The 26544-nt window shown below is 48.5% G+C and overlaps 3 protein-coding genes across 3 annotated transcripts; all 3 read left to right on the top strand.

Moving 5' to 3' along the window:
• Positions 1–403: 403 nt before the first annotated feature.
• LOC132319127 (splicing factor C9orf78-like) lies at positions 404–7410 on the top strand. Its single transcript, XM_059829045.1, has 5 exons — positions 404–432; positions 811–888; positions 5624–5821; positions 6307–6443; positions 7205–7410. Exons 1-5 carry the CDS (start codon positions 413–415, stop codon positions 7408–7410), a joined length of 639 nt encoding a protein of 212 aa, XP_059685028.1. The 5' UTR covers positions 404–412.
• A 1873-nt stretch (positions 7411–9283) lies between these two features.
• Positions 9284–20564, top strand: LOC132319126 (splicing factor C9orf78-like). The gene is made up of 7 exons (XM_059829044.1): positions 9284–9303; positions 9682–9759; positions 10199–10396; positions 15170–15306; positions 16066–16254; positions 19479–19589; positions 20362–20564. The coding sequence occupies exons 1-7, from the start codon at positions 9284–9286 to the stop codon at positions 20562–20564; spliced, it is 936 nt and encodes a 311-aa protein (XP_059685027.1).
• Positions 20565–22437: 1873 nt separating this feature from the next.
• LOC132319125 (splicing factor C9orf78-like) lies at positions 22438–25139 on the top strand. Its single transcript, XM_059829043.1, has 5 exons — positions 22438–22457; positions 22836–22913; positions 23353–23550; positions 24036–24172; positions 24934–25139. Exons 1-5 carry the CDS (start codon positions 22438–22440, stop codon positions 25137–25139), a joined length of 639 nt encoding a protein of 212 aa, XP_059685026.1.
• Positions 25140–26544: the final 1405 nt, after the last annotated feature.

Raw genomic sequence — 26544 nt, 5'->3', positions numbered from 1 at the left:
TGAGGCGAATATTGTCTGGAGATCTTAATGGACTAAGACCAGTGATCCTCAGCTTGGTCTTCCCATTTTGGTTCTTCTTAAAGCCTTTCCACCTCTGGGTGCTTCTTTCCTCAGCTGAGGGAAGACATCTGGACGGGACACGTCCAGCAGTTGCCATGTGGTTTTTTTCTCATTGCTTAAAGAAATGGAATTGCTTAACTCAAGTAAAAGAGAACGTATCTCTCTAAGCTGTAACCAGAGAAGTGGACGCTGATAGGCAGAAGTTTAAGGCCAAGCCTGTCTAGAAGGTTCGGGGTTGACTGCAGAAAACCTGATTGAGTTAATTAATTAAAACCAAAGCATCAAGTGCTAAATCAAATGATTCTTCTTCAGGTTAAGTGTTCGGGAAGCCAACGTAGTTCAGAGCCTCACAATGGAACTGAGTGGGCTGAGGTAAGGGATGTGAAGTTGTGTTTTGTCTGACGGTGTAATGCAACAGTAAATTCCTCTCTTGTCGTGTGCCTCCTTTCGGTAGAAACCATTACATGTTGGATAGTGCCCAAACCATCTTCTTGAGAGAGGAGTTTCTACATTAAAGCCTGAGGATGGAAAAGAGGGGGACTTTGGGACAGGTGCACAGTGTCACATTACACTCAGCAAAGGCTCTTCTGTATCCCAGCCATGAAGAAAAAGATTAACCAGATGTTGTGTTGCTTTGAAGAGCTTAACATAATGCAGTTTAGCCAGTCACTGTTACCCTAACTCGTCAAATTAGTTAAAAAAAAAACCACAAACAAATGCAAACCTGTAAACATTGTGGTTTCCACTTAGCATTAATGAAGAGGACCATCTAAACCTGGGACCTTCCATCTCAGCTGAAACCAACAGGCGGGATGAAGGTGCTGACATGTAAGTTGTGCTGCGTTGTGCCTGGGGTGTTGAATTCGGGGTTGGGTGTCCCCTCACAATTTCTCTTTTTCTCTCTTGGATCCTGAGTCGCCCCAGAACATCTTCCCAGTTCTTGCTGAAACTTCCACTTGCCCTTTCACCTTCTGGCTGCCAGACTTGAGAAGGCTTTTTCAGGGACAAAGATGGGCGGTGCCAACCAGCCAGCCTGGCATTAGATACCAGTGGGAGCCTTCCCTCCTGGTTGTGAAAGGGCTTGGAGGATCTGATCATTTCTTGGACAGTTGCTCTTGCAGTTGATCTTAGCAGAGTTGTTTTGGAGGGATTATTCTTTCCTCTCTCCTAGCTATCGGGACAGTGGTTCACAGATCTGGTGGCGATGGCCTGCACTGGCAGGACGGGCAACCGTTGATTGGCAGAGCAGCGGTAGGGCTGGATTACACAGCCCCAGTTTGGCTCTGTGATGGGCTTGAGCCTTGCTCTGGATTAGTGCGGTGTCTAGCACAGCATGTTCTGCACAGTGATAGGGCTCCAGTGCAGCTCCACCGCAGGACTTCTGGGAGAAGGCTCTTCATTTTTGTGACTTGAATCTAGCCGCTTTCTGGAGCATCAGTTTATGCCCTGCACTGAAAGAGGATGCACTAATGATGCGAGCTTCCCTTGGGCCTTTGAAACAAGGCGTCGGTTGCTATATAGCACTGCCTCCTCTCTCAAAAAACACATCCAATACCATAGCAGTGCTCTTACTGTCCCCCAAATCCTTCCACTTAGCACTTCCATGCCTTCTACCCTTTTTGAAGATGAATGAGTAGTTTTTCCTTTGTTTTTTTTCTTCTAGCGCAAACATAAAAAACACCACCTCAACTGAAGAGGCCAAGGCCAAGGTGCTGGCAGAGGAGGAGAACAAAAAGAAAGACAGGAAAACTTCCTTTGTTCACACCAATATGGCTGTTAACTATGTCCAGCCCAACAGATGTAAGTCTCGCGGAGCTCTCCTCACCCAGGTGTGACCCTCTCCTCTGCTGAAGAAAAGCAGTCAGTTGGGACAGAGTCTGATGTGGGACAAATTAGTTCATCTATCAGCACAAGCAGCTGTCCGATTCCTTTTTCTGGCGTCCTCATATAAAATAGACCCTGTCTGACTTGGTCTTTTTCTTCCGTCCATCAGCAAGGAGAGGGACATAACGACTCACGGCTTGCCTGTCTACTCTTGAACTGCCAGCTGACACTGCCTCCTAGATTTCAACACTTTTTCTTTTCAGTTGCGTCTTGAGCGTGGGCTGGAAAGGCCCGCCTCGTCTGCGATGATAAATGATGGTTTATAATCAGGCGGATCCATTTTGTAGGCTGCCAAAGCAGACAGGTGGTCGAGCAAACATAGACCTTACTAGGCAGGAGATGGGAATGCATTTCCAGGAGAGCCTCTCCTACTGCAGTCATCGGGAGGAAAGGCAGCCTTCTGCTGTGTCTCACCATGCTTTCAGGGGTGATTTGGAGGCAGATTGGTGTGTCTTTAGAGATGCCCAAGGGCGGAGTAGCAACGGTCTCAACTGAAACGTGGTGCCAAAGCTGGCTGACCACGGTTTGATGAAAGCTGGAAGAGCAAGGGGTGCAAGGTTGGGAGCACTGACAGCTCAAGCAGTAACCTTTCACACAGCACGGGGCTGTAGAAGGGAAGTGGTGGAGATAAGGAAGTGTCTCCTGTGAAAGGACAGGGAAATAATAGTTCCTTCTCTTTCTTTTGAAGGGTCTCCTCCAAATCGCAAGCGACCAGCCAATGAAAGAGCAGGAGATGATTATTATTACAAGAAATTCAAGAAGATGAAGGCACTGGAAATAAGACGGCCTCCTCTTCCTTTAGAACGGTCTGCTGCAAATCGCAAACGCCCGCTCAGCGAAAAAACAGAAGATGATTATGACAAACTCAAGAAGATTTGTAGACAATACTGATGAATGTGAACTGTAGTCTTAGTAATTGTTCTTATTTTTCACTAATAAAGGATTTTTTTGTTGTTGACCTGAAACCGAGTTGGGGAGTCACTACCTTCACATGCTGGTGTTACCTACAAAGCATTTCTTGTGATCTTGGAGTGAATCAGTTTGCAGGTGATTGCGAACTCTTTGGTGGCTAAGATCTTGTATATAACTTATTTTCAGCGATAAAAGAAGTTTTATAAGAACATGAGCTTTCATGGTTGGCATTTTTTAGTGACAAAACAAACTTGCTTTCACAGCTTCTTTCACCCTCTTAAAAAGACGGAAAAAAGAGCGCCTTTAACAGCAGCAGTGCTGTTTGCCTTGTCAATGTAAAGGGAAGGTTTAAAGCCGGTTTGCTTGCATGTAACTTTGTGAGAGACTTCTTGTTTGTTCCCAAGGGCCTTTGCTGTGCCGAGTGTGAAGGCTGAGATGCTGTAGCCGTGTGTATTATGGCTTCGATGCATCACGCCATTATTTCATCACGTTGCTGCGCGACGTTCTCTCCCACTGTAACATTCCACTGCCAGAACCTTCGCCGCCGTGCCACTGTCACGTCGTGCCGTCGTGTCCGGACGCAGGCTCACACAGGACTGTGGCACAGCTGCCTGAGCGGAGCCCTCTCCTGTGGCCATGGGTGGGACGCCACACGGGTAAGGGCTCGGGCAGGGGGCAGAGGGACGCTGGCTCGTCCCTGCGGGTGTAGCGGGGGTGTCTGAACCTGCCGGAGCTCCGGCCGCTCTGGGACGTGGGTGGTCTACTCCACAGAGACTTCTCTTCTGCCTCCCCCCTTCCTCCGGGCTGTGCCGGCCCGGGGTGGAGAGCATTTGTAGCGGGACAGCCCTGGAGCCGTCCTGGGACAGAGCGGGGGCCACCCAGAGCAGCCCTCGGTCACAGTGGGCCGACACAGACCCTCTCTTTCTGCTTGGCACCTGCCCTCTCGCTGGCGCTGCGCGTGATTTCTAACAGTGACTTCTCTTCTGCTTCTGCCTTGTGGAAATTGGCACCCACAGGTGGTCCCTTTATTTTTCAGATCCTTGCAGTCCAAGCAAGGCCTTTCGTGTTGGTATTTTCTCTCTGAACAATATTTTATGATGCATAGTTCATGGCAGATACCGAAAGACATGCATAATTAGGAAAAGTCCAAGTATCTGAAGACGTTCAGAATGCCTGTCAGTCTATAGAGAGAGACTTGTGATTTAGATTTACCATAAACCACCTTCTGACTCACTCATGCACTGCTGTATCTTGACAACCACTCAGCTGCATCATATTCACTTGAGAGCTGCTGCTAATTTTGCCACAAATTGAGTGCTTCCTTAGTGTTCCCCCTTCTCCTGAGAAGTGGCTCTCTTCTTTTGTTAGCTAGGGCCATTGTTGAAGGAGTAAAGGTGCCCCGCATTAATTCATCTCACTTAGTGGCCCTCCATTTTACTGTGAGGCGAATATTGTCTGGAGATCTTAATGGACTAAGACCAGTGATCCTCAGCTTGGTCTTCCCATATTGGTTCTTCTTAAAGCCTTTCCACCTCTGGGTGCTTCTTTCCTCAGCTGAGGGAAGACATCTGGACGGGACACGTCCAGCAGTTGCCATGTGGTTTTTTTCTCATTGCTTAAAGAAATGGAATTGCTTAACTCAAGTAAAAGAGAACGTATCTCTCTAAGCTGTAACCAGAGAAGTGGACGCTGATAGGCAGAAGTTTAAGGCCAAGCCTGTCTAGAAGGTTCGGGGTTGACTGCAGAAAACCTGATTGAGTTAATTAATTAAAACCAAAGCATCAAGTGCTAAATCAAATGATTCTTCTTCAGGTTAAGTGTTGGGGAAGCCAACGAAGTTCAGAGCCTCACAATGGAACTGAGTGGGCTGAGGTAAGGGATGTGAAGTTGTGTTTTGTCTGACGGTGTAATGCAACAGTAAATTTCTCTCTTGTCGTGTGCCTCCTTTCGGTAGAAACCATTACATGTTGGATAGTGCCCAAACCATCTTCTTGAGAGAGGAGTTTCTACATTAAAGCCTGAGGATGGAAAAGAGGGGGACTTTGGGACAGGTGCACAGTGTCACATTACACTCAGCAAAGGCTCTTCTGTATCCCAGCCATGAAGAAAAAGATTAACCAGATGTTGTGTTGCTTTGAAGAGCTTAACATAATGCAGTTTAGCCAGTCACTGTTACCCTAACTCGTCAAATTAGTTAAAAAAAAAACCACAAACAAATGCAAACCTGTAAACATTGTGGTTTCCACTTAGCATTAATGAAGAGGACCATCTAAACCTGGGACCTTCCATCTCAGCTGAAACCAACAGGCGGGATGAAGGTGCTGACATGTAAGTTGTGCTGCGTTGTGCCTGGGGTGTTGAATTCGGGGTTGGGTGTCCCCTCACAATTTCTTTTTTTCTCTCTTGGATCCTGAGTCGCCCCAGTACATCTTCCCAGTTCTTGCTGAAACTTCCACTTGCCCTTTCACCTTCTGGCTGCCAGACTTGAGAAGGCTTTTTCAGGGACAAAGATGGGCGGTGCCAACCAGCCAGCCTGGCATTAGATACCAGTGGGAGCCTTCCCTCCTGGTTGTGAAAGGGCTTGGAGGATCTGATCATTTCTTGGACAGTTGCTCTTGCAGTTGATCTTAGCAGAGTTGTTTTGGAGGGATTATTCTTTCCTCTCTCCTAGCTATCGGGACAGTGATGCAGCTGTGCCCAGCAGTGCTGTGACAGAGTACACAAAACAGAATTAAATACTGTGTGTCTCTCGTGTGCTGCTGTTCAGGATGAAGAACATGGAGACTGACCCGAAGAAGAGAAAGGGAACTGTGGAGAGTGAGGAACAGCAGATGAAACTGGAGAATGACAAGGAGAGTCTGTATGAGTTGCCAGAGAGCGTCCGTGCCTCCTCTGCCAACAAGACCCAGGAGATGCTCTCCATCCAGATGCTGAGCGGCATTCCTGAAGCGGACCTCGGAACTGAGTATGTGGTTCACAGATCTGGTGGCGATGGCCTGCACTGGCAGGATGATCAACCGTTGATTGGCAGAGCAGCGGTAGGGCTGGATTACACAGCCCCAGTTTGGCTCTGTGATGGGCTTGAGCCTTGCTCTGGATTAGCGCGGTATCTAGCACAGCATGTTCTGCACAGTGATAGGGCTCCAGTGCAGCTCCACCGCAGGACTTCTGGGAGAAGGCTCTTCATTTTTGTGACTTGAATCTAGCCACTTTCTGGAGCATCAGTTTATGCCCTGCACTGAAAGAGGATGCACTAATGATGCGAGCTTCCCTTGGGCCTTTGAAACAAGGCGTCGGTTGCTATATAGCACTGCCTCCTCTCTCAAAAAACACATCCAATACCATAGCAGTGCTCTTACTATCCCCCAAATCCTTCCACTTAGCACTTCCATGCCTTCTACCCTTTTTGAAGATGAATGAGTAGTTTCTCCTTTGTTTTTTTTCTTCTAGCGCAAACATAAAAAACACCACCTCAACTGAAGAGGCCAAGGCCAAGGTGCTGGCAGAGGAGGAGAACAAAAAGAAAGACAGCGAAACTTCCTTTGTTCCCACCAACATGGCTGTTAACTATGTCCAGCCCAACAGATGTAAGTCTCGCGGAGCTCTCCTCACCCAGGTGTGACCCTCTCCTCTGCTGAAGAAAAGCAGTCAGTTGGGACAGAGTCTGATGTGGGACAAATTAGTTCATCTATCAGCACAAGCAGCTGTCCGATTCCTTTTTCTGGCGTGCTCATATAGACCCCATCTGGCTTGGTAGTATGTCCCTCTCCTTGCTGAGGGACATAACGACTCACGGCTTGCCTGTCTACTCTTGAACTGCCAGCTGACACTGCCTCCTAGATTTCAACACTTTTTCTTTTCAGTTGCGTCTTGAGCGTGGGCTGGAAAGGCCCGCCTCGTCTGCGATGGTAAATGATGGTTTATAATCAGGCGGATCCATTTTGTAGGCTGCCAAAGCAGACAGGTGGTCGAGCAAACATAGACCTTACTAGGCAGGAGATGGGAATGCATTTCCAGGAGAGCCTCTCCTACTGCAGTCATCGGGAGGAAAGGCAGCCTTCTGCTGTGTCTCACCATGCTTTCAGGGGTGATTTGGAGGCAGATTTGTGTGTCTTTAGAGATGCCCAAGGGCGGAGTAGCAACGGTCTCAACTGAAACGTGGTGCCAAAGCTGGCTGACCACGGTTTGATGAAAGCTGGAAGAGCAAGGGGTGCAAGGTTGGGAGCACTGACAGCTCAAGCAGTAACCTTTCACACAGCACGGGGCTGTAGAAGGGCAGTGGTGGAGATAAGGAAGTGTCTCCTGTGAAAGGACAGGGAAATAACAGTTCCTGCTCTTTCTTTTGAAGGGTCTCCTCCAAATCGCAAGCGACCAGCCAATGAAAGAGCAGGAGATGATTATTATTATGACAAGAAAGTCAAGAAGATGAAGGGACAGGAAATAATGCTGCCTCCTCTTCCTTTAGAACGGTCACCAGCAAATCACAAACGCCCACTCAATGAAGAAACAGCAGATGATTATAACAAACTCAAGAAGATATGTAGGCTATACTGATGAATGTGAACTGTAGTCTTAGTAATTGTTCTTATTTTTCACTAATAAAGGATTTTTTTATGGTTGACCTGAAACTGAGTTGGGGAGTCACTGCCTTCACACGCTGGTGTTGCCTACAAAGCGTTTCTTGTGATCTTGGAGTGAATCAGTTTGCAGGTGATTGCGAACTCTTTGGTCGCTAAGATCTTGTATATAACTTATTTTCAGCGATAAAGGAAGTTTTATAAGGACATGAGCTTTCATGGTTGGCATTTTTTAGTGACAAAACAAACTTGCTTTCACAGCTTCTTTCACCCTCTTAAAAAGACGGAAAAAAGAGCGCCTTTAACAGCAGCAGTGCTGTTTGCCTTGTCAATGTAAAGGGAAGGTTTAAAGCCGGTTTGCTTGCATGTAACTTTGTGAGAGACTTCTTGTTTGTTCCCAAGGGCCTTTGCTGTGCCGAGTGTGAAGGCTGAGATGCTGTAGCCGTGTGTATTATGGCTTCGATGCGTCACGCCATTATTTCATCACGTTGCTGCGCGACGTTCTCTCCCACTGCAACATTCCACTGCCAGAGCCTTCGCCGCCGTGCCACTGTCACGTCGTGCTGTCGTGTCCGGACGCAGGCTCACACAGGACTGTGGCACAGCTGCCTGAGCGGAGCCCTCTCCTGTGGCCATGGGTGGGACGCCACACGGGTAAGGGCTCGGGCAGGGGGCAGAGGGACGCTGGCTCGTCCCTGCGGGTGTAGCGGGGGTGTCTGAACCTGCCGGAGCTCCGGCCGCTCTGGGACGTGGGTGGTCTACTCCACAGAGACTTCTCATCTGCCTCCCCCCTTCCTCCGGGCTGTGCCGGCCCGGGGAGGAGAGCATTTGTAGCGGGACAGCCCTGGAGCCGTCCTGGGACAGAGCGGGGGCCACCCAGAGCAGCCCTCGGTCACAGTGGGCCGACACAGACCCTCTCTTTCTGCTTGGCACCTGCCCTCTCGCTGGCGCTGCGCGTGATTTCTAACAGTGACTTCTCTTCTGCTTCTGCCTTGTGGAAATTGGCACCCACAGGTGGTCCCTTTATTTTTCAGATCCTTGCAGTCCAAGCAAGGTCTTTCGTGTTAGTATTTTCTCTCTGAACAATATTTCACGATGCATAGTTCATGGCAGATACTGAAAGACATGCATAATTAGGAAAAGTCCAAGTATCTGAAGACGTTCAGAATGCCTGCCAGTCTATAGAGAGAGACTTGTGATTTAGATTTACCATAAACCACCTTCTGAGTCACTCATGCACTGCTGTATCTTGACAACCACTCAGCTGCATCATATTCACTTGAGAGCTGCTGCTAATTTTGCCACAAATTGAGTGCTTCCTTAGTGTTCCCCCTTCTCCTGAGAAGTGGCTCTCTTCTTTTGTTAGCTAGGGCCATTGTTGAAGGAGTAAAGGTGCCCCGCATTAATTCATCTCACTTAGTGGCCCTCCGTTTTACTGTGAGGCGAATATTGTCTGGAGATCTTAATGGACTAAGACCAGTGATCCTCAGCTTGGTCTTCCCATTTTGGTTCTTCTTAAAGCCTTTCCACCTCTGGGTGCTTCTTTCCTCAGCTGAGGGAAGACATCTGGACGGGACACGTCCAGCAGTTGCCATGTGGTTTTTTTCTCATTGCTTAAAGAAATGGAATTGCTTAACTCAAGTAAAAGAGAACGTATCTCTCTAAGCTGTAACCAGAGAAGTGGACGCTGATAGGCAGAAGTTTAAGGCCAAGCCTGTCTAGAAGGTTCGGGGTTGACTGCAGAAAACCAGATTGAGTTAATTAATTAAAACCAAAGCATCAAGTCCTAAATCAAATGATTCTTCTTCAGGTTAAGTGTTCGGGAAGCCAACGAAGTTCAGAGCCTCACAATGGAACTGAGTGGGCTGAGGTAAGGGATGTGAAGTTGTGTTTTGTCTGACGGTGTAATGCAACAGTAAATTTCTCTCTTGTCGTGTGCCTCCTTTCGGTAGAAACCATTACATGTTGGATAGTGCCCAAACCATCTTCTTGAGAGAGGAGTTTCTACATTAAAGCCTGAGGATGGAAAAGAGGGGGACTTTGGGACAGGTGCACAGTGTCACATTACACTCAGCAAAGGCTCTTCTGTATCCCAGCCATGAAGAAAAAGATTAACCAGATGTTGTGTTGCTTTGAAGAGCTTAACATAATGCAGTTTAGCCAGTCACTGTTACCCTAACTCGTCAAATTAGTTAAAAAAAAAACCACAAACAAATGCAAACCTGTAAACATTGTGGTTTCCACTTAGCATTAATGAAGAGGACCATCTAAACCTGGGACCTTCCATCTCAGCTGAAACCAACAGGCGGGATGAAGGTGCTGACATGTAAGTTGTGCTGCGTTGTGCCTGGGGTGTTGAATTCGGGGTTGGGTGTCCCCTCACAATTTCTTTTTTTCTCTCTTGGATCCTGAGTCGCCCCAGTACATCTTCCCAGTTCTTGCTGAAACTTCCACTTGCCCTTTCACCTTCTGGCTGCCAGACTTGAGAAGGCTTTTTCAGGGACAAAGATGGGCGGTGCCAACCAGCCAGCCTGGCATTAGATACCAGTGGGAGCCTTCCCTCCTGGTTGTGAAAGGGCTTGGAGGATCTGATCATTTCTTGGACAGTTGCTCTTGCAGTTGATCTTAGCAGAGTTGTTTTGGAGGGATTATTCTTTCCTCTCTCCTAGCTATCGGGACAGTGATGCAGCTGTGCCCAGCAGTGCTGTGACAGAGTACACAAAACAGAATTAAATACTGTGTGTCTCTCGTGTGCTGCTGTTCAGGATGAAGAACATGGAGACTGACCCGAAGAAGAGAAAGGGAACTGTGGAGAGTGAGGAACAGCAGATGAAACTGGAGAATGACAAGGAGAGTCTGTATGAGTTGCCAGAGAGCGTCCGTGCCTCCTCTGCCAACAAGACCCAGGAGATGCTCTCCATCCAGATGCTGAGCGGCATTCCTGAAGCGGACCTCGGAACTGAGTATGTGGTTCACAGATCTGGTGGCGATGGCCTGCACTGGCAGGATGATCAACCGTTGATTGGCAGAGCAGCGGTAGGGCTGGATTACACAGCCCCAGTTTGGCTCTGTGATGGGCTTGAGCCTTGCTCTGGATTAGCGCGGTATCTAGCACAGCATGTTCTGCACAGTGATAGGGCTCCAGTGCAGCTCCACCGCAGGACTTCTGGGAGAAGGCTCTTCATTTTTGTGACTTGAATCTAGCCACTTTCTGGAGCATCAGTTTATGCCCTGCACTGAAAGAGGATGCACTAATGATGCGAGCTTCCCTTGGGCCTTTGAAACAAGGCATCAGTTGCTATATAGCACTGCCTCCTCTCTCAAAAAACACATCCAATACAATAGCAGTGCCCTTACTATCCCCCAAATCCTTCCACTTAGCACTTCCATGCCTTCTACCCTTTTTGAAGACGAATGAGTAGTTTCTCCTTTGTTTTTCTTCTTCTAGCGCAAACATAAAAAACACCACCACAGCTGAAGAGGCCAAGGCCAAGGTGCTGGCAGAGGAGGAGAACAAAAAGAAAGACAGCAAAACTTCCTTTGTTATCACCAACACGGCTGTTAACTATGTCCAGCCCAACAGATGTAAGTCTCGCGGAGCTCTCCTCACCCAGGTGTGACCCTCTCCTCTGCTGAAGAAAAGCAGTCAGTTGGGACAGAGTCTGATGTGGGACAAATTAGTTCATCTATCAGCACAAGCAGCTGTCCGATTCCTTTTTCTGGCGTGCTCATATAGACCCCATCTGGCTTGGTAGTATGTCCCTCTCCTTGCTGAGGGACATAACGACTCACGGCTTGCCTGTCTACTCTTGAACTGCCAGCTGACACTGCCTCCTAGATTTCAAGACTTTTTCTTTTCAGTTGCGTCTTGAGCGTGGGCTGGAAAGGCCCGCCTCGTCTGCGATGGTAAATGATGGTTTATAATCAGGCGGATCCATTTTGTAGGCTGCCAAAGCAGACAGGTGGTCGAGCAAACATAGACCTTACTAGGCAGGAGATGGGAATGCATTTCCAGGAGAGCCTCTCCTACTGCAGTCATCGGGAGGAAAGGCAGCCTTCTGCTGTGTCTCACCATGCTTTCAGGGGTGATTTGGAGGCAGATTTGTGTGTCTTTAGAGATGCCCAAGGGCGGAGTAGCAACGGTCTCAACTGAAACGTGGTGCCAAAGCTGGCTGACCACGGTTTGATGAAAGCTGGAAGAGCAAGGGGTGCAAGGTTGGGAGCACTGACAGCTCAAGCAGTAACCTTTCACACAGCACGGGGCTGTAGAAGGGCAGTGGTGGAGATAAGGAAGTGTCTCCTGTGAAAGGACAGGGAAATAACAGTTCCTGCTCTTTCTTTTGAAGGGTCTCCTCCAAATCGCAAGCGACCAGCCAATGAAAGAGCAGGAGATGATTATTATTATGACAAGAAAGTCAAGAAGATGAAGGGACAGGAAATAATGCTGCCTCCTCTTCCTTTAGAACGGTCACCAGCAAATCACAAACGCCCACTCAATGAAGAAACAGCAGATGATTATAACAAACTCAAGAAGATATGTAGGCTATACTGATGAATGTGAACTGTAGTCTTAGTAATTGTTCTTATTTTTCACTAATAAAGGATTTTTTTATGGTTGACCTGAAACTGAGTTGGGGAGTCACTGCCTTCACACGCCGGTGTTGCCTACAAAGCGTTTCTTGTGATCTTGGAGTGAATCAGTTTGCAGGTGATTGCGAACTCTTTGGTCGCTAAGATCTTGTATATAACTTATTTTCAGCGATAAAGGAAGTTTTATAAGAACATGAGCTTTCATGGTTGGCATTTTTTAGTGACAAAACAAACTTGCTTTCACAGCTTCTTTCACCCTCTTAAAAAGACGGAAAAAAGAGCGCCTTTAACAGCAGCAGTGCTGTTTGCCTTGTCAATGTAAAGGGAAGGTTTAAAGCCGGTTTGCTTGCATGTAACTTTGTGAGAGACTTCTTGTTTGTTCCCAAGGGCCTTTGCTGTGCCGAGTGTGAAGGCTGAGATGCTGTAGCCGTGTGTATTATGGCTTCGATGCGTCACGCCATTATTTCATCACGTTGCTGCGCGACGTTCTCTCCCACTGCAACATTCCACTGCCAGAGCCTTCGCCGCCGTGCCACTGTCACGTCGTGCTGTCGTGTCCGGACGCAGGCTCACACAGGACTGTGGCACAGCTGCCTGAGCGGAGCCCTCTCCTGTGGCCATGGGTGGGACGCCACACGGGTAAGGGCTCGGGCAGGGGGCAGAGGGACGCTGGCTCGTCCCTGCGGGTGTAGCGGGGGTGTCTGAACCTGCCGGAGCTCCGGCCGCTCTGGGACGTGGGTGGTCTACTCCACAGAGACTTCTCATCTGCCTCCCCCCTTCCTCCGGGCTGTGCCGGCCCGGGGAGGAGAGCATTTGTAGCGGGACAGCCCTGGAGCCGTCCTGGGACAGAGCGGGGGCCACCCAGAGCAGCCCTCGGTCACAGTGGGCCGACACAGACCCTCTCTTTCTGCTTGGCACCTGCCCTCTCGCTGGCGCTGCGCGTGATTTCTAACAGTGACTTCTCTTCTGCTTCTGCCTTGTGGAAATTGGCACCCACAGGTGGTCCCTTTATTTTTCAGATCCTTGCAGTCCAAGCAAGGTCTTTCGTCTTACTATTTTCTCTCTGAACAATATTTTACGATGCATAGTTCATGGCAGATACCGAAAGACATGCATAATTAGGAAAAGTCCAAGTATCTGAAGATGTTCAGAATGCCTGCCAGTCTATAGAGAGAGACTTGTGATTTAGATTTACCATAAACCACCTTCTGACTCACTCATGCACTGCTGTATCTTGACAACCACTCAGCTGCATCATATTCACTTGAGAGCTGCTGCTAATTTTGCCACAAATTGAGTGCTTCCTTAGTGTTCCCCCTTCTCCTGAGAAGTGGCTCTCTTCTTTTGTTAGCTAGGGCCATTGTTGAAGAGGTAAAGGTGCCCCGCATTAATTCATCTCACTTAGTGGCCCTCCGTTTTACTGTGAGGCGAATATTGTCTGGAGATCTTAATGGACTAAGACCAGTGATCCTCAGCTTGGTCTTCCCATTTTGGTTCTTCTTAAAGCCTTTCCACCTCTGGGTGCTTCTTTCCTCAGCTGAGGGAAGACATCTGGACGGGACACGTCCAGCAGTTGCCATGTGGTTTTTTTCTCATTGCTTAAAGAAATGGAATTGCTTAACTCAAGTAAAAGAGAACGTATCTCTCTAAGCTGTAACCAGAGAAGTGGACGCTGATAGGCAGAAGTTTAAGGCCAAGCCTGCCTAGAAGGTTCGGGGTTGACTGCAGAAAACCTGATTGAGTTAATTAATTAAAACCAAAGCATCAAGTGCTAAATCAAATGATTCTTCTTCAGGTTAAGTGTTCGGGAAGCCAACGTAGTTCAGAGCCTCACAATGGAACTGAGTGGGCTGAGGTAAGGGATGTGAAGTTGTGTTTTGTCTGACGGTGTAATGCAACAGTAAATTCCTCTCTTGTCGTGTGCCTCCTTTCGGTAGAAACCATTACATGTTGGATAGTGCCCAAACCATCTTCTTGAGAGAGGAGTTTCTACATTAAAGCCTGAGGATGGAAAAGAGGGGGACTTTGGGACAGGTGCACAGTGTCACATTACACTCAGCAAAGGCTCTTCTGTATCCCAGCCATGAAGAAAAAGATTAACCAGATGTTGTGTTGCTTTGAAGAGCTTAACATAATGCAGTTTAGCCAGTCACTGTTACCCTAACTCGTCAAATTAGTTAAAAAAACCCCCACAAACAAATGCAAACCTGTAAACATTGTGGTTTCCACTTAGCATTAATGAAGAGGACCATCTAAACCTGGGACCTTCCATCTCAGCTGAAACCAACAGGCGGGATGAAGGTGCTGACATGTAAGTTGTGCTGCGTTGTGCCTGGGGTGTTGAATTCGGGGTTGGGTGTCCCCTCACAATTTCTCTTTTTCTCACTTGGATCCTGAGTCGCCCCAGAACATCTTCCCAGTTCTTGCTGAAACTTCCACTTGCCCTTTCACCTTCTGGCTGCCAGACTTGAGAAGGCTTTTTCAGGGACAAAGATGGGCGGTGCCAACCAGCCAGCCTGGCATTAGATACCAGTGGGAGCCTTCCCTCCTGGTTGTGAAAGGGCTTGGAGGATCTGATCATTTCTTGGACAGTTGCTCTTGCAGTTGATCTTAGCAGAGTTGTTTTGGAGGGATTATTCTTTCCTCTCTCCTAGCTATCGGGACAGTGGTTCACAGATCTGGTGGCGATGGCCTGCACTGGCAGGACGGGCAACCGTTGATTGGCAGAGCAGCAGTAGGGCTGGATTACACAGCCCCAGTTTGGCTCTGTGACGGGCTTGAGCCTTGCTCTGGATTAGCGCGGTATCTAGCACAGCATGTTCTGCACAGTGATAGGGCTCCAGTGCAGCTCCACCGCAGGACTTCTGGGAGAAGGCTCTTCATTTTTGTGACTTGAATCTAGCCGCTTTCTGGAGCATCAGTTTATGCCCTGCACTGAAAGAGGATGCACTAATGATGCGAGCTTCCCTTGGGCCTTTGAAACAAGGCGTCGGTTGCTATATAGCACTGCCTCCTCTCTCAAAAAACACATCCAATACCATAGCAGTGCTCTTACTATCCCCCAAATCCTTCCACTTAGCACTTCCATGCCTTCTACCCTTTTTGAAGATGAATGAGTAGTTTCTCCTTTGTTTTTTTTCTTCTAGCGCAAACATAAAAAACACCACCTCAACTGAAGAGGCCAAGGCCAAGGTGCTGGCAGAGGACGAGAACAAAAAGAAAGACAGCGAAACTTCCTTTGTTCCCACCAACATGGCTGTTAACTATGTCCAGCCCAACAGATGTAAGTCTCGCGGAGCTCTCCTCACCCAGGTGTGACCCTCTCCTCTGCTGAAGAAAAGCAGTCAGTTGGGACAGAGTCTGATGTGGGACAAATTAGTTCATCTATCAGCACAAGCAGCTGTCCGATTCCTTTTTCTGGCGTGCTCATATAGACCCCATCTGGCTTGGTAGTATGTCCCTCTCCTTGCTGAGGGACATAACGACTCACGGCTTGCCTGTCTACTCTTGAACTGCCAGCTGACACTGCCTCCTAGATTTCAAGACTTTCTTTTCAGTTGCGTCTTGAGCGTGGGCTGGAAATGCCCGCCTCGTCTGCGATGATAAATGATGGTTTATAATCAGGCGGATCCATTTTGTAGGCTGCCAAAGCAGACAGGTGGTCGAGCAAACATAGACCTTACTAGGCAGGAGATGGGAATGCATTTCCAGGAGAGCCTCTCCTACTGCAGTCATCGGGAGGAAAGGCAGCCTTCTGCTGTGTCTCACCATGCTTTCAGGGGTGATTTGGAGGCAGATTGGTGTGTCTTTAGAGATACCCAAGGGCGGAGTAGCAACGGTCTCAACTGAAACGTGGTGCCAAAGCTGGCTGACCACGGTTTGATGAAAGCTGGAAGAGCAAGGGGTGCAAGGTTGGGAGCACTGACAGCTCAAGCAGTAACCTTTCACACAGCACGGGGCTGTAGAAGGGCAGTGGTGGATATAAGGAAGTGTCTCCTGTGAAAGGACAGGGAAATAATAGTTCCTTCTCTTTCTTTTGAAGGGTCTCCTCCAAATCGCAAACGTCCAGCCAATGAAAGAGCAGGAGATGATTATTATTACAAGAAATTCAAGAAGATGAAGGCACTGGAAATAAGACGGCCTCCTCTTCCTTTAGAAGGGTCACCAGCAAATCGCAAACGCACGCTCAGCGAAAAAACAGAAGATGATTATGACAAACTCAAGAAGATTTGTAGGCAATACTGATGAATGTGAACTGTAGTCTTAGTAATTGTTCTTATTTTTCACTAATAAAGGATTTTTTTGTTGTTGACCTGAAACCGAGTTGGGGAGTCACTGCCTTCACACGCTGGTGTTACCTACAAAGCATTTCTTGTGATCTTGGAGTGAATCAGTTTGCAGGTGATTGCGAACTCTTTGGTCGCTAAGATCTTGTATATAACTTATTTTCAGCGATAAAGGAAGTTTTATAAGAACATGAGCTTTCATGGTTGGCATTTTTTAGTGACAAAACAAACTTGCTTTCACAGCTTCTTTCACCCTCCTAAAAAGACGGAAAAAAGAGCGCCTTTAACAGCAGCAGTGCTGTTTGCCTTGTCAATGTAAAGGGAAGGTTTAAAGCCGGTTTGCTTGCATGTAACTTTGTGAGAGACTTCTTGTTTGTTCCCAAGGGCCTTTGCTGTGCCGAGTGTGAAGGCTGAGATGCTGTAGCCGTGTGTATTATGGCTTCGATGCGTCACGCCATTATTTCATCACGTTGCTGCGCGACGTTCTCTCCCACTGCAACATTCCACTGCCAGAGCCTTCGCCGCCGTGCCACTGTCACGTCGTGCCGTCGTGTCCGGACGCAGGCTCACACAGGACTGTGGCACAGCTGCCTGAGCGGAGCCCTCTCCTGTGGCCATGGGTGGGACGCCACACGGGTAAGGGCTCGGGCAGGGGGCAGAGGGACGCTGGCTCGTCCCTGCGGGTGTAGCGGGGGTGTCTGAACCTGCCGGAGCTCCGGCCATTCTGGGACGTGGGTGGTCTACTCCACAGAGACTTCTCATCTGCCTCCCCCCTTCCTCCGGGCTGTGCCGGCCCGGGGAGGAGAGCATTTGTAGCGGGACAGCCCTGGAGCCGTCCTGGGACAGAGCGGGGGCCACCCAGAGCAGCCCTCGGTCACAGTGGGCCGACACAGACCCTCTCTTTCTGCTTGGCACCTGCCCTCTCGCTGGCACTGCGCGTGATTTCTAACAGTGACTTCTCTTCTGCTTCTGCCTTGTGGAAATTGGCACCCACAGGTGGTCCCTTTATTTTTCAGATCCTTGCAGTCCAAGCAAGGTCTTTCGTGTTAGTATTTTCTCTCTGAACAATATTTCACGATGCATAGTTCATGGCAGATACCGAAAGACATGCATAATTAGGAAAAGTCCAAGTATCTGAAGACGTTCAGAATGCCTGTCAGTCTATAGAGAGAGACTTGTGATTTAGATTTACCATAAACCACCTTCTGACTCACTCATGCACTGCTGTATCTTGACAATCACTCAGCTGCATCATATTCACTTGAGAGCTGCTGCTAATTTTGCCACAAATTGAGTGCTTCCTTAGTGTTCCCCCTTCTCCTGAGAAGTGGCTCTCTTCTTTTGTTAGCTAGGGCCATTGTTGAAGGAGTAAAGGTGCCCCGCATTAATTCATCTCACTTAGTGGCCCTCCGTTTTACTGTGAGGCGAATATTGTCTGGAGATCTTAATGGACTAAGACCAGTGATCCTCAGCTTGGTCTTCCCATATTGGTTCTTCTTAAAGCCTTTCCACCTCTGGGTGCTTCTTTCCTCAGCTGAGGGAAGACATCTGGACGGGACACGTCCAGCAGTTGCCATGTGGTTTTTTTCTCATTGCTTAAAGAAATGGAATTGCTTAACTCAAGTAAAAGAGAACGTATCTCTCTAAGCTGTAACCAGAGAAGTGGACGCTGATAGGCAGAAGTTTAAGGCCAAGCCTGCCTAGAAGGTTCGGGGTTGACTGCAGAAAACCAGATTGAGTTAATTAATTAAAACCAAAGCATCAAGTCCTAAATCAAATGATTCTTCTTCAGGTTAAGTGTTGGGGAAGCCAACGAAGTTCAGAGCCTCACAATGGAACTGAGTGGGCTGAGGTAAGGGATGTGAAGTTGTGTTTTGTCTGACAGTGTAATGCAACAGTAAATTTCTCTCTTGTCGTGTGCCTCCTTTCGGTAGAAACCATTACATGTTGGATAGTGCCCAAACCATCTTCTTGAGAGAGGAGTTTCTACATTAAAGCCTGAGGATGGAAAAGAGGGGGACTTTGGGACAGGTGCACAGTGTCACATTACACTCAGCAAAGGCTCTTCTGTATCCCAGCCATGAAGAAAAAGATTAACCAGATGTTGTGTTGCTTTGAAGAGCTTAACATAATGCAGTTTAGCCAGTCACTGTTACCCTAACTCGTCAAATTAGTTAAAAAAACCCCCACAAACAAATGCAAACCTGTAAACATTGTGGTTTCCACTTAGCATTAATGAAGAGGACAATCTAAACCTGGGACCTTCCATCTCAGCTAAAACCAACAGGCGGGATGAAGGTGCTGACATGTAAGTTGTGCTGCGTTGTGCCTGGGGTGTTGAATTCGGGGTTGGGTGTCCCCTCACAATTTCTTTTTTTCTCTCTTGGATCCTGAGTCGCCCCAGAACATCTTCCCAGTTCTTGCTGAAATTTCCACTTGCCCTTTCACCTTCTGGCTGCCAGACTTGAGAAGGCTTTTTCATGGACAAAGATGGGCGGTGCCAACCAGCCAGCCTGGCATTCGATACCAGTGGGAGCCTTCCCTCCTGGTTGTGAAAGGGCTTGGAGGATCTGATCATTTCTTGGACAGTTGCTCTTGCAGTTGATCTTAGCAGAGCTGTTTTGGAGGGATTATTCTTTCCTCTCTCCTAGCTATCGGGACAGTGGTTCACAGATCTGGTGGCGATGGCCTGCACTGGCAGGACGAGCAACCGTTGATTGGCAGAGCAGCGGTAGGGCTGGATTACACAGCCCCAGTTTGGCTCTGTGATGGGCTTGAGCCTTGCTCTGGATTAGCGCGGTGTCTAGCACAGCATGTTCTGCACAGTGATAGGGCTCCAGTGCAGCTCCACCGCAGGACTTCTGGGAGAAGGCTCTTCATTTTTGTGACTTGAATCTAGCCGCTTTCTGGAGCATCAGTTTATGCCCTGCACTGAAAGAGGATGCACTAATGATGCGAGCTTCCCTTGGGCCTTTGAAACAAGGCGTCGGTTGCTATACAGCACTGCCTCCTCTCTCAAAAAACACATCCAATACCATAGCAGTGCCCTTACTGTCCCCCAAATCCTTCCACTTAGCACTTCCATGCCCTCTACCCTTTTTGAAGACGAATGAGTAGTTTTTCCTTTGTTTTTCTTCTTCTAGCGCAAAAATAAAAAACACCACCACAGCTGAAGAGGCCAAGGCCAAGGTGCTGGCAGAGGAGCAGAACAGAAAGAAAGACAGCAAAACTTCCTTTGCTATCACCAACACGGCTGTTAACTATGTCCAGCCCAACAGATGTAAGTCTTGCGGAGCTCTCCTCACCCAGGTGTGACCCTCTCCTCTGCTGAAGAAAAGCAGTCAGTTGGGACAGAGTCTGATGTGGGACAAATTAGTTCATCTATCAGCACAAGCAGCTGTCCGATTCCTTTTTCTGGCGTCCTCATATAAAATAGACCCTGTCTGACTTGGTCTTTTTCTTCCGTCCATCAGCAAGGAGAGGGACATAACGACTCACGGCTTGCCTGTCTACTCTTGAACTGCCAGCTGACACTGCCTCCTAGATTTCAACACTTTTTCTTTTCAGTTGCGTCTTGAGCGTGGGCTGGAAAGGCCCGCCTCGTCTGCGATGGTAAATGATGGTTTATAATCAGGCGGATCCATTTTGTAGGCTGCCAAAGCAGACAGGTGGTCGAGCAAACATAGACCTTACTAGGCAGGAGATGGGAATGCATTTCCAGGAGAGCCTCTCCTACTGCAGTCATCGGGAGGAAAGGCAGCCTTCTGCTGTGTCTCACCATGCTTTCAGGGGTGATTTGGAGGCAGATTGGTGTGTCTTTAGAGATGCCCAAGGGCGGAGTAGCAACGGTCACAACTGAAACGTGGTGCCAAAGCTGGCTGACCACGGTTTGATGAAAGCTGGAAGAGCAAGGGGTGCAAGGTTGGGAGCACTGACAGCTCAAGCAGTAACCTTTCACACAGCACGGGGCTGTAGAAGGGAAGTGGTGGAGATAAGGAAGTGTCTCCTGTGAAAGGACAGGGAAATAATAGTTCCTTCTCTTTCTTTTGAAGGGTCTCCTCCAAATCGCAAGCGACCAGCCAATGAAAGAGCAGGAGATGATTATTATTACAAGAAATTCAAGAAGATGAAGGCACTGGAAATAAGACGGCCTCCTCTTCCTTTAGAACGGTCTGCTGCAAATCGCAAACGCCCGCTCAGCGAAAAAACAGAAGATGATTATGACAAACTCAAGAAGATTTGTAGACAATACTGATGAATGTGAACTGTAGTCTTAGTAATTGTTCTTATTTTTCACTAATAAAGGATTTTTTTGTTGTTGACCTGAAACCGAGTTGGGGAGTCACTACCTTCACATGCTGGTGTTACCTACAAAGCGTTTCTTGTGATCTTGGAGTGAATCAGTTTGCAGGTGATTGCGAACTCTTTGGTCGGTAAATTCTTGTATATAACTTATTTTCAGCGATAAAGCAAGTTTTATAAGAACATGAGCTTTCATGATTGGCATTTTTTAGTGATAAAACAAACTTGCTTTCACAGATTCTTTCACCCTCCTAAAAAGACGGAAAAAAGAGCGCCTTTAACAGCAGCAGTGCTGTTTGCCTTGTCAATGTAAAGGGAAGGTTTAAAGCCAGTTTGCTTGCATGTAACTTTGTGAGAGACTTCTTGTTTGTTCCCAAGGGCCTTTGCTGTGCCGAGTGTGAAGGCTGAGATGCTGTAGCCGTGTGTATTATGGCTTCGATGCATCACGCCATTATTTCATCACGTTGCTGCGCGACGTTCTCTCCCACTGCAACATTCCACTGCCAGAGCCTGCGCCGCCGTGCCACTGTCACGTCGTGCCGTCGTGTCCGGACGCAGGCTCACACAGGACTGTGGCACAGCTGCCTGAGCGGAGCCCTCTCCTGTGGCCATGGGTGGGACGCCACACGGGTAAGGGCTCGGGCAGGGGGCAGAGGGACGCTGGCTCGTCCCTGCGGGTGTAGCGGGGGTGTCTGAACCTGCCGGAGCTCCGGCCGCTCTGGGACGTGGGTGGTCTACTCCACAGAGACTTCTCTTCTGCCTCCCCCCTTCCTCCGGGCTGTGCCGGCCCGGGGTGGAGAGCATTTGTAGCGGGACAGCCCTGGAGCCGTCCTGGGACAGAGCGGGGGCCACCCAGAGCAGCCCTCGGTCACAGTGGGCCGACACAGACCCTCTCTTTCTGCTTGGCACCTGCCCTCTCGCTGGCGCTGCGCGTGATTTCTAACAGTGACTTCTCTTCTGCTTCTGCCTTGTGGAAATTGGCACCCACAGGTGGTCCCTTTATTTTTCAGATCCTTGCAGTCCAAGCAAGGCCTTTCGTGTTGGTATTTTCTCTCTGAACAATATTTCACGATGCATAGTTCATGGCAGATACCGAAAGACATGCATAATTAGGAAAAGTCCAAGTATCTGAAGACGTTCAGAATGCCTGTCAGTCTATAGAGAGAGACTTGTGATTTAGATTTACCATAAACCACCTTCTGACTCACTCATGCACTGCTGTATCTTGACAACCACTCAGCTGCATCATATTCACTTGAGAGCTGCTGCTAATTTTGCCACAAATTGAGTGCTTCCTTAGTGTTCCCCCTTCTCCTGAGAAGTGGCTCTCTTCTTTTGTTAGCTAGGGCCATTGTTGAAGGAGTAAAGGTGCCCCGCATTAATTCATCTCACTTAGTGGCCCTCCATTTTACTGTGAGGCGAATATTGTCTGGAGATCTTAATGGACTAAGACCAGTGATCCTCAGCTTGGTCTTCCCATATTGGTTCTTCTTAAAGCCTTTCCACCTCTGGGTGCTTCTTTCCTCAGCTGAGGGAAGACATCTGGACGGGACACGTCCAGCAGTTGCCATGTGGTTTTTTTCTCATTGCTTAAAGAAATGGAATTGCTTAACTCAAGTAAAAGAGAACGTATCTCTCTAAGCTGTAACCAGAGAAGTGGACGCTGATAGGCAGAAGTTTAAGGCCAAGCCTGCCTAGAAGGTTCGGGGTTGACTGCAGAAAACCAGATTGAGTTAATTAATTAAAACCAAAGCATCAAGTCCTAAATCAAATGATTCTTCTTCAGGTTAAGTGTTCGGGAAGCCAACGAAGTTCAGAGCCTCACAATGGAACTGAGTGGGCTGAGGTAAGGGATGTGAAGTTGTGTTTTGTCTGACGGTGTAATGCAACAGTAAATTTCTCTCTTGTCGTGTGCCTCCTTTCGGTAGAAACCATTACATGTTGGATAGTGCCCAAACCATCTTCTTGAGAGAGGAGTTTCTACATTAAAGCCTGAGGATGGAAAAGAGGGGGACTTTGGGACAGGTGCACAGTGTCACATTACACTCAGCAAAGGCTCTTCTGTATCCCAGCCATGAAGAAAAAGATTAACCAGATGTTGTGTTGCTTTGAAGAGCTTAACATAATGCAGTTTAGCCAGTCACTGTTACCCTAACTCGTCAAATTAGTTAAAAAAAAAACCACAAACAAATGCAAACCTGTAAACATTGTGGTTTCCACTTAGCATTAATGAAGAGGACCATCTAAACCTGGGACCTTCCATCTCAGCTGAAACCAACAGGCGGGATGAAGGTGCTGACATGTAAGTTGTGCTGCGTTGTGCCTGGGGTGTTGAATTCGGGGTTGGGTGTCCCCTCACAATTTCTTTTTTTCTCTCTTGGATCCTGAGTCGCCCCAGTACATCTTCCCAGTTCTTGCTGAAACTTCCACTTGCCCTTTCACCTTCTGGCTGCCAGACTTGAGAAGGCTTTTTCAGGGACAAAGATGGGCGGTGCCAACCAGCCAGCCTGGCATTAGATACCAGTGGGAGCCTTCCCTCCTGGTTGTGAAAGGGCTTGGAGGATCTGATCATTTCTTGGACAGTTGCTCTTGCAGTTGATCTTAGCAGAGTTGTTTTGGAGGGATTATTCTTTCCTCTCTCCTAGCTATCGGGACAGTGATGCAGCTGTGCCCAGCAGTGCTGTGACAGAGTACACAAAACAGAATTAAATACTGTGTGTCTCTCGTGTGCTGCTGTTCAGGATGAAGAACATGGAGACTGACCCGAAGAAGAGAAAGGGAACTGTGGAGAGTGAGGAACAGCAGATGAAACTGGAGAATGACAAGGAGAGTCTGTATGAGTTGCCAGAGAGCGTCCGTGCCTCCTCTGCCAACAAGACCCAGGAGATGCTCTCCATCCAGATGCTGAGCGGCATTCCTGAAGCGGACCTCGGAACTGAGTATGTGGTTCACAGATCTGGTGGCGATGGCCTGCACTGGCAGGATGATCAACCGTTGATTGGCAGAGCAGCGGTAGGGCTGGATTACACAGCCCCAGTTTGGCTCTGTGATGGGCTTGAGCCTTGCTCTGGATTAGCGCGGTATCTAGCACAGCATGTTCTGCACAGTGATAGGGCTCCAGTGCAGCTCCACCGCAGGACTTCTGGGAGAAGGCTCTTCATTTTTGTGACTTGAATCTAGCCACTTTCTGGAGCATCAGTTTATGCCCTGCACTGAAAGAGGATGCACTAATGATGCGAGCTTCCCTTGGGCCTTTGAAACAAGGCATCAGTTGCTATATAGCACTGCCTCCTCTCTCAAAAAACACATCCAATACCATAGCAGTGCCCTTACTATCCCCCAAATCCTTCCACTTAGCACTTCCATGCCTACTACCCTTTTTGAAGACGAATGAGTAGTTTCTCCTTTGTTTTTCTTCTTCTAGCGCAAACATAAAAAACACCACCACAGCTGAAGAGGCCAAGGCCAAGGTGCTGGCAGAGGAGGAGAACAAAAAGAAAGACAGCAAAACTTCCTTTGTTATCACCAACACGGCTGTTAACTATGTCCAGCCCAACAGATGTAAGTCTCGCGGAGCTCTCCTCACCCAGGTGTGACCCTCTCCTCTGCTGAAGAAAAGCAGTCAGTTGGGACAGAGTCTGATGTGGGACAAATTAGTTCATCTATCAGCACAAGCAGCTGTCCGATTCCTTTTTCTGGCGTGCTCATATAGACCCCATCTGGCTTGGTAGTATGTCCCTCTCCTTGCTGAGGGACATAACGACTCACGGCTTGCCTGTCTACTCTTGAACTGCCAGCTGACACTGCCTCCTAGATTTCAAGACTTTTTCTTTTCAGTTGCGTCTTGAGCGTGGGCTGGAAAGGCCCGCCTCGTCTGCGATGGTAAATGATGGTTTATAATCAGGCGGATCCATTTTGTAGGCTGCCAAAGCAGACAGGTGGTCGAGCAAACATAGACCTTACTAGGCAGGAGATGGGAATGCATTTCCAGGAGAGCCTCTCCTACTGCAGTCATCGGGAGGAAAGGCAGCCTTCTGCTGTGTCTCACCATGCTTTCAGGGGTGATTTGGAGGCAGATTTGTGTGTCTTTAGAGATGCCCAAGGGCGGAGTAGCAACGGTCTCAACTGAAACGTGGTGCCAAAGCTGGCTGACCACGGTTTGATGAAAGCTGGAAGAGCAAGGGGTGCAAGGTTGGGAGCACTGACAGCTCAAGCAGTAACCTTTCACACAGCACGGGGCTGTAGAAGGGAAGTGGTGGAGATAAGGAAGTGTCTCCTGTGAAAGGACAGGGAAATAACAGTTCCTGCTCTTTCTTTTGAAGGGTCTCCTCCAAATCGCAAGCGACCAGCCAATGAAAGAGCAGGAGATGATTATTATTATGACAAGAAAGTCAAGAAGATGAAGGGACAGGAAATAATGCTGCCTCCTCTTCCTTTAGAACGGTCACCAGCAAATCGCAAACGCCCACTCAATGAAGAAACAGCAGATGATTATAACAAACTCAAGAAGATATGTAGGCTATACTGATGAATGTGAACTGTAGTCTTAGTAATTGTTCTTATTTTTCACTAATAAAGGATTTTTTTATGGTTGACCTGAAACCGAGTTGGGGAGAGTCACTGCCTTCACACGCCGGTGTTGCCTACAAAGCGTTTCTTGTGATCTTGGAGTGAATCAGTTTGCAGGTGATTGCGAACTCTTTGGTCGCTAAGATCTTGTATATAACTTATTTTCAGCGATAAAAGAAGTTTTATAAGAACATGAGCTTTCATGGTTGGCATTTTTTAGTGACAAAACAAACTTGCTTTCACAGCTTCTTTCACCCTCTTAAAAAGACGGAAAAAAGAGCGCCTTTAACAGCAGCAGTGCTGTTTGCCTTGTCAATGTAAAGGGAAGGTTTAAAGCCGGTTTGCTTGCATGTAACTTTGTGAGAGACTTCTTGTTTGTTCCCAAGGGCCTTTGCTGTGCCGAGTGTGAAGGCTGAGATGCTGTAGCCGTGTGTATTATGGCTTCGATGCGTCACGCCATTATTTCATCACGTTGCTGCGCGACGTTCTCTCCCACTGCAACATTCCACTGCCAGAGCCTTCGCCGCCGTGCCACTGTCACGTCGTGCTGTCGTGTCCGGACGCAGGCTCACACAGGACTGTGGCACAGCTGCCTGAGCGGAGCCCTCTCCTGTGGCCATGGGTGGGACGCCACACGGGTAAGGGCTTGGGCAGGGGGCAGAGGGACGCTGGCTCGTCCCTGCGGGTGTAGCGGGGGTGTCTGAACCTGCCGGAGCTCCGGCCGCTCTGGGACGTGGGTGGTCTACTCCACAGAGACTTCTCATCTGCCTCCCCCCTTCCTCCGGGCTGTGCCGGCCCGGGGAGGAGAGCATTTGTAGCGGGACAGCCCTGGAGCCGTCCTGGGACAGAGCGGGGGCCACCCAGAGCAGCCCTCGGTCACAGCGGGCCGACACAGACCCTCTCTTTCTGCTTGGCACCTGCCCTCTCGCTGGCGCTGCGCGTGATTTCTAACAGTGACTTCTCTTCTGCTTCTGCCTTGTGGAAATTGGCACCCACAGGTGGTCCCTTTATTTTTCAGATCCTTGCAGTCCAAGCAAGGTCTTTCGTGTTAGTATTTTCTCTCTGAACAATATTTCACGATGCATAGTTCATGGCAGATACTGAAAGACATGCATAATTAGGAAAAGTCCAAGTATCTGAAGACGTTCAGAATGCCTGCCAGTCTATAGAGAGAGACTTGTGATTTAGATTTACCATAAACCACCTTCTGAGTCACTCATGCACTGCTGTATCTTGACAACCACTCAGCTGCATCATATTCACTTGAGAGCTGCTGCTAATTTTGCCACAAATTGAGTGCTTCCTTAGTGTTCCCCCTTCTCCTGAGAAGTGGCTCTCTTCTTTTGTTAGCTAGGGCCATTGTT

The sequence above is a fragment of the Gavia stellata genome, chromosome 24 (assembly GCF_030936135.1).
Source record: "Gavia stellata isolate bGavSte3 chromosome 24, bGavSte3.hap2, whole genome shotgun sequence".
Classification (NCBI taxonomy): domain Eukaryota; kingdom Metazoa; phylum Chordata; class Aves; order Gaviiformes; family Gaviidae; genus Gavia; species Gavia stellata.
The sequence above is the reverse complement of the archived record's forward strand: the minus strand, read 5'-3'. Positions and strand labels throughout refer to the sequence as shown.

What these genes read in the sequence shown, in the direction of transcription:
- LOC132319127 (XM_059829045.1), top strand. Translation starts at nt 413, where the DNA reads ATGGAACTGAGTGGGCTGAG. An exon ending in CGGGATGAAGGTGCTGACAT is followed by an intron (nt 889 to 5,623) that starts GTAAGTTGTGCT and finishes GCTGCTGTTCAG; the next exon opens with GATGAAGAACATGGAGACTG. An exon ending in CTATGTCCAGCCCAACAGAT is followed by an intron (nt 6,444 to 7,204) that starts GTAAGTCTCGCG and finishes TTTCTTTTGAAG; the next exon opens with GGTCTCCTCCAAATCGCAAG.
- LOC132319126 (XM_059829044.1), top strand. Translation starts at nt 9,284, where the DNA reads ATGGAACTGAGTGGGCTGAG. An exon ending in CGGGATGAAGGTGCTGACAT is followed by an intron (nt 9,760 to 10,198) that starts GTAAGTTGTGCT and finishes GCTGCTGTTCAG; the next exon opens with GATGAAGAACATGGAGACTG. An exon ending in GAAGCGGACCTCGGAACTGA is followed by an intron (nt 10,397 to 15,169) that starts GTATGTGGTTCA and finishes TTTTTCTTCTAG; the next exon opens with CGCAAACATAAAAAACACCA.
- LOC132319125 (XM_059829043.1), top strand. Translation starts at nt 22,438, where the DNA reads ATGGAACTGAGTGGGCTGAG. An exon ending in CGGGATGAAGGTGCTGACAT is followed by an intron (nt 22,914 to 23,352) that starts GTAAGTTGTGCT and finishes GCTGCTGTTCAG; the next exon opens with GATGAAGAACATGGAGACTG. An exon ending in GAAGCGGACCTCGGAACTGA is followed by an intron (nt 23,551 to 24,035) that starts GTATGTGGTTCA and finishes TTCTTCTTCTAG; the next exon opens with CGCAAACATAAAAAACACCA.